Source organism: Salmo salar, chromosome 15 (genome assembly GCF_965601325.2).
Source record: "Salmo salar chromosome 15, fSalSal1, whole genome shotgun sequence".
NCBI classification, from domain to species: Eukaryota; Metazoa; Chordata; class Actinopteri; order Salmoniformes; family Salmonidae; genus Salmo; species Salmo salar.
In genome coordinates, this window is record NC_138305.1 from 34,125,453 (window position 1) to 34,132,490 (window position 7,038).

The 7,038-nt window shown below is 44.7% G+C and overlaps 1 protein-coding gene across 1 annotated transcript; it reads right to left on the minus strand.

Moving 5' to 3' along the window:
* Positions 1-148: 148 nt before the first annotated feature.
* Positions 149-6,658, minus strand: hsp90ab1 (heat shock protein 90, alpha (cytosolic), class B member 1). Its single transcript, NM_001123532.1, is given in 12 exon segments — positions 149-632; positions 745-1,078; positions 1,618-1,886; positions 1,985-2,132; positions 2,601-2,791; positions 3,155-3,320; positions 3,513-3,815; positions 3,966-4,099; positions 4,303-4,462; positions 4,559-4,765; positions 4,876-5,019; positions 6,574-6,658. Coding segments are annotated over 11 exon segments (2,169 nt in total). The 5' UTR covers positions 6,574-6,658; the 3' UTR covers positions 149-519.
* Between the last annotated feature and the right edge of the window lie 380 nt (positions 6,659-7,038).

The following is a 7,038-nucleotide window of genomic DNA, read 5'->3' on the forward strand; positions in this document are numbered from 1 at the left end:
TGGTTCTGACATTATTTGTTACTCATTTTCAGAAGTCTCCTTTTTAACACAACACAGGTGCATGTTCTAATGTTTTGAAGAACAAAGTAGTCCAGACAGCAAATTAGAACGTTTAAGGTATTACATCGTTTAATTTCTGCAAAACAAAGACTGAATACAGACAGGTCTGGACTCAGGCAAAGGAACCTTGCAGTCAACTCTCCATGCAGCGTGCATGTTATGTTGCACATGAAAACCAACCCAACACCGTGTCAGTAATGGAATGTTCCATTTCCCATTGTTCACACACATCTACCAGTCCAATATTTAAAACTCAGTGCAACAGGGTACTGTTTTTTTCCAGATGCGTTGCCCACCATTAACTATTACATACAGCTTGTACAACAAATGAACCGCATTTCTAGAATTAAGACTTTATACCATAAAGGACACTGACCAGGTTACCCATTTAAAAAAGGGCAAATAAACATGTTCGATTGGAAAAACGTGAGGCTATATAAGGGGTAGATTAAGTGGCATTTAATCCACTTCCTCCATGCGTGACGCATCGTCATCTCCCTCTAGAGGTGGGATCTCATCTGGGGCAGGTGCAGAGGTGGGCTCCTCAGGGATCACTTCGTCATCATCGATTCCTGGAGGGAAAGAAGAGAAGGGACATTAGATCCAGTATACATTTCCATTATAACCAACTAATATGACCTTTAGAGAAAATTCTCCCCCTCCCACAGTTGAGTGCATCCTCACCCAGGCCCAGTTTGATCATCCTGTAGATGCGGTTGGAGTGAGTTTGAGGGTCATCCAGGCTGAAGCCAGAGGAGAGGAGAGCGGTCTCGAAAAGCAGGATTACCAGGTCCTTCACCGCCTTGTCATTCTTGTCCAGGTCAGCCTTCTGCCTCAGGGTCTCCACGATGGGGTGGTCCGGGTTGATCTCCAGGTGTTTCTTGGCCATCATGTAGCCCATGGTGGAGTTGTCCCTCAGGGCCTGTGCCTTCATGATCCTCTCCATGTTGGCCGTCCAGCCATACGTGCTGGTCACAATGCAGCAGGGCGACGACACCAGCCTGTTTGACACGGTCACCTGGGGAACACAAAGCAGCATTAGTTCGTGGTAACAGCATGGGAGATTAGTTTGGCAAGAACCAGTGTAGGCAAGTTAATTTATATTCAAAATATGGTTTTAAAATGGACAAAATCCAGTTAAATATCATGCTGGAAAGTCTGGTTAGAATTCATCCAAAATGTAGTCAGAAACAGGCAAATTCTCAAGCCTGAATGATGGTGTCAGTGTTAGAGCCACACGCAATCATTACACGAATGCTGCTTCACAGCATATTCTAGAGTCTCTGCGTAATGCCACACGAACACCTGGGGACAAAAACTAAAGCATTCCCACTCAAGTCAATGCCAAAGTGACCAGCGTCACAACACGGGAGACCAACGGGACACGACCACCTCAGACTACATGGACTCACCAGGATCAATATTAACTAATGATGAACTAGGGCACCTGTTCACAACCAGAAATGAAAGGTAAAATGTCAACTGTTGCACTCTAAAATAGAGCAAAGACCAGAAATTGATTAATTGCAGAAATCATAGGTTGTTCCAGTCACCTACCTTCTCTACTTTCTTGTCCAGAATCTCCTTCATGAGCTTGCAGAGGTTCTCGAACTTTGTCTTGTCCTCATCCATCTTCTTCTTCTCCTCCTCGTCCTCCGGCAGCTCCAGGCCCTCCTTGGTCACGGAGACCAAGGTCTTGCCGTCAAACTCCTTCAGCTGCTGGACACAGTACTCGTCAATGGGCTCCGTCATGTACAGGACCTCGAATCCTCGCTTGCGCACACGCTCCACAAAGGCAGAGTTGGCCACCTGGTCCTTGCTCTCGCCTAAAATAAATAAATATTGTCAGTCAACTTCTGGGTCTAAGTGATTTGCTGGGTTTGGAGCTCTACTTTATTGGGGCTAAATGGCTAACTAGACCCACCAGTGATGTAATAGATGGATTTCTGGTTGTCCTTCATGCGGGTGAGGTACTCCGTGAGGGAGGTCAGCTCATCTCCGGACTGAGAACTGTGGTAGCGCAGCAGCTCCGACAGCTTCTTGCGGTTCTGGGAGTCCTCGTGGATGCCCAGCTGTAGAAAAACAATGACCATTAGTATAATCTGGTAGTCAATAGGAGACCATTAGCCATTAAACTACTGCCCGGGGAAGTTTCATGCACTCATTTAGCTTATGGAGGTTCAGAAAACGTTGTGGCTCCTGAAGCCAGTCAAAATTTTTATCTATGGTTCTAAAACACTGTAGGCTGGATCCTGTTTGGAACACAGTACAGCAACTACCCCTACAGGGTATGAGGAGCAGGATCACTAATATTGCAATTAATAAATTGGGGAAACTAAAAAATGCTAGAAAGGAGTCTACTCTAGGTAAACCTTTGTTCAATACCCAGTGAGGTAGACCTTTGAGTCACTGAAGAACACCAAATGACAGCAATTGCAGGAGAGGACAAGTTGAGTTATTAGCAGAAAACCAATCAGTTCAAAAGAAAAATCTGAATTTCTCAAGTTCCTACCCATCTCCTGACACATGCAATGAGTTACCTTGAGGTTCTTGGAGAAGCCATCATAGAACTTGTTGTAGTTCTCCCTGTCCTCTGCCAGCTCGCCGAACAGCTCCATACACTTCTTGACGATGTTCTTGCGGATCACCTTGAGGATCTTGCTCTGCTGCAGCATCTCTCGGGAGATGTTCAGGGGGAGATCCTCAGAGTCTACCACACCACGCACAAAATCTGCAGGGGGGGTAACAGACATTAATTTCCCTTTAATAGCACTTCAATATAGAAAGAACCTTAGTGTGTGTCAAACAAACTAATATACATCATAAGTAGGCCAAAGAGAACAGACTAGTAGCCAACTATTTCAGAGCAGCATTGTCAGCCCTTGCCATTAGCCTATATGTGAATAAACCATTCATGAGACAGCGCTGCCTTTGCATTCAGTGGCCCTGCAATAGCCTGTGGCCAGGGGTATTTGCATTACAGAAACTACTGACCATTGAATAACTTTCCAATCAAACATGTCCCAGGGGACAAAATGGCAGCCATTTCGGATCTCCAAGACTGAAAGCAAGCAACAAAGACTGGGTTACTTACTCAGGTACTCTGGGATGAGCTCCTCACAGCTGTCCATGATGAAGACCCTCCTGACATACAGCTTTATGTTGTTCTTCTTCTTCTTGTTCTCAAAGAGGTCAAAGGGTGCACGGCGGGGGATAAAGAGGAGAGCACGGAACTCCAGCTGGCCCTCCACTGAAAAGTGCTGCAGAAGGGAAGACACAGGAGAGTTACTAAATACAAATACACACCTTATCCTGTTCTCAGAGCTGTGTGCTTATAGTTATTCCCACAGACCATAGGAGTTGGCTACACAGCACAAAGAGATCTGGGACCAGGCCATCATCTGGGCAACCACTTTGATTGCGGCGCATTTTCTAAATTTCACCGTTCGTACCTTGACAGCCAGGTGTTCCTCCCAGTCGTTGGTCAGGCTCTTGTAGAACTCTCCGTACTCCTCCATGGTGATGTCGTCAGGGTTTCTGGTCCAAATGGGCTTGGTCTTGTTCAGCTCCTCTTGGTCAATGTACTTCTCCTTGATCTTCTTGGTCTTTTTCTTGTCCTTGTCTTTGGAGTCCTCCTCGTCATCAGAGCCAACGTCCTCGATCTTGGGCTTGTCCTCTGCCTCCTTCTCCTCTTTCTCCTCCTCTGCCTTCTCCTCCTCATCATCACTGATCTCCTTTTCACGCTCCTTCTCAACCTACACAGAAACAAAGAGCAATTTAGTTTATGAATCCTTCAATAAAAAAAATATATACATAAGACTTTCCCTTACTACTGTATCCTCAGCCACACCTACATAAAATGGCCACTAATCACACTTGTCAAATACTTCCACACATATACTCACGAAGAGGGTGATGGGATATCCAATGAACTGAGAGTGCTTCTTGACCACCTCCTTGACCCTTTTTTCCTCAACATACTCCGTCTGGTCCTCCTTCATGTGCAGAATCACCTTAGTTCCACGCAACATGGGCTCCCCTGGAAATTAATTACACCATAGAAATCCATTTGCCCATTTTGTCGCCACTACAATACACGGTAGTGTAAGAACACCTTTAATCCACTATACTGTATAAAAACAAGAGGTACATTGTTTTTTTCTTTCCCTTTTCCCCCCCCATTGTTCTGTCGTGCGCAACGCCCCCCACCTGAACCCAGCTTTTATTGAATGGGACACATACCAGTGTCGACCTTGACTGTGAAGGAGCCTCCGGCTGAGGACTCCCAGATGTACTGCTCATCATCGTTGTGCTTAGTGATGACAGTCACCCTCTCGGCCACCAGGTAGGCAGAGTAGAAACCCACACCAAACTGCCCAATCATGGAGATGTCAGCTCCAGCCTAGCAAAGAGGGAAATAATTAATCACAACATGTTCTCTCCCTGCATAGTATTTGAATGCATATTAGTGAATATTTCTGTAATCCAATGGACATACCTGCAGGGCCTCCATGAAGGCCTTGGTGCCAGACTTCGCGATGGTTCCCAGGTTGTTGATGAGGTCAGCTTTGGTCATGCCAATTCCAGTGTCGATTAGGGTCAGGGTGCGCTCCTCCACATTGGGGATGACGTCAATCTTCAGTTCCTTGCCGTTGTCCAGCTTGGTGGGGTCCGTCAGACTTTCGTATCGGATTTTGTCCAAAGCCTGAAAGATATTGAACAAAGTAAATGTCAGCATCAAAATATTGCTAAGTCCAAAGAGGGGTGTTTTATTACATATCCAACATGGGGCCAAATGCCAACCCTCTCACTTACATCAGATGCATTGGAAATCAACTCCCTGAGGAAGATTTCCTTGTTGGAATAAAAGGTGTTGATGATCAGGGACATGAGCTGAGCGATCTCTGCCTGGAAGGCAAAGGTCTCAGCCTCCTCCTCTTGGCGCATTTCTTCAGGCATCTGGGGGCAAAAGTTATGAATGTTATGAACTCTGGAAAATGCCCAAATATAGGAGGTACAGATTTAAATTAAGCAATGCATATTCTAGTGCCGTTAGTAACAAGGGGAGTTCATTGCAAATGAGTCATTTAACACCTCCATAGTAGAGTCCTCAAATCTAACGATGTTAATGGCCATGCCAATCTGACTGCATTATTAACAAAAATGATGCAAGAGACGCCAATTTGTGAATTAACAAGTGGTCTCCACAATCAGTCCCTTTTCACGGGGCTCCCGAGTGGCACAGCGGTCAAAGGCACTGCTTCTCAGCGCTTGAGGCGTCACGACACACCCTGGTTCGAATCCAGGTTGCATCACAACCAGCCATGAGTCCCATACGGTGGCGCATATTTGCCCAGCCTCGTCCAGCTTTGGACAGCGAAAGCCGTCATTGTGAGTAAGAATTTGCTCTTAACTGACTTGACTAGCTAAATAATGGTTACATTTTTTAATTTTTTTTAATTGAAATTAATAGTGATAAACCAACTACCGGAGGTTGAGGAACCAGCAGCCAACATGGCGACATACAGGAGACAATAGACGTTGCCAGCACGTGTTTTACATAGTCGGTGGAAAGGTTTCAGGGAATCCATAAAGATTTCTACTCCAAATTGACTTCCAGAACGTTGACCGATTTTGAACTTGTCCGCACGTGGATATCGAATCGCTAATATCAAGGAAGGTGACGACGATTCCGCAGTGCTAGAAATGCACGAGGAAGTAGCTAATGTTAGCTAGCGTACCGTCTCGCGAAGTCATGCTGCCTGTGTACGCAATGTACAATTGACGTTACTGGAGGCATAAAGGACAAGGTCAACCATTGCATACAATGTTTAATTAACTACATTCAGAAGGTGCATGGCACAACCAATTCCAACTTCAGGGCAGTTCACACGGCCATTAAATTGACACTACAACAATTTGCGAAGTGTCAAACTATGCAGGTGTAGCTAGCTAACGTTAACCAGTGCCAGCTAGCTGCATTGGCCAGACGGAAAACGAAAGCTAGCAAATGGCTGCTGAGCGAAACGTTGACAGTAGCTAGTTCGATAGCCAATCCTGTTATCGACAGGTTCTACGCCGACTTAACGTTACTAAGTAAACATTAGATAGTTAATTCACGTTAGCCTCGAAATGTGCTTTTCCACAAGTTAGTCAATCTAGCTAACTTTAGTTAACACACACATCGAGGACGAATGAGACAGAACCAGGTGTGGTGAGACGAATGAGTGGGGACTCAAATCGTCGCAAAATGTGGTTATCGGTTAGATAATTTAGTATATAAGTAAGGAATACGAATTTAATTAAATAACTACGTAAAATATAGCAAACGTTTGTAAACTAGCTACAGTAACGTTAGTTACTGAATCGAACATTCTCGACTGATGGATGCGGGACCAAGCCAGAGACGCTAACGCGCTACGGTAGTCAAAAATAATACTTTAGTTGAGCAGTGATTTGATAAAGCAAACTGAGTACATGGCTGCGTTTAAGAGTTAAGACGTTAATATATACCTTTATTTGTTCCGTTGACTTCTCTTGAATAAAATGCTGCCAATATCTCAAGTCCCCTCTGCTCTCTGACGCAGGAAAATAGAAAGGGATTTCCTTTTAAAAGACCGATATCTTTATACCCTCTTGTGTGTTTGATTGTGCGGACGTATCCATCCGCAGCTGTGTTGTTGCGGCATCTTTGGGTGCAGCATCTCCAACAATTATGAAGGAACCAAACACTTAAGTTTAATTGCATGTAAATGCTTGTCACGTTACAATAAATATAAATAACTTCATCGAAGTGATAGTTCTTTTTTCCCTTTCTTTCATAATGATGATCTTAATCCATTTCCATCATGGAATAGCTCCACAGACTATGAGTTAACCTTGTAGCCTCACAGACATTTTTATTTATATTTGTGTCTTTATGCACTCACAGGGCCCTGCACACTCACTCCATCTGCTCACTCACACCAAACACACACA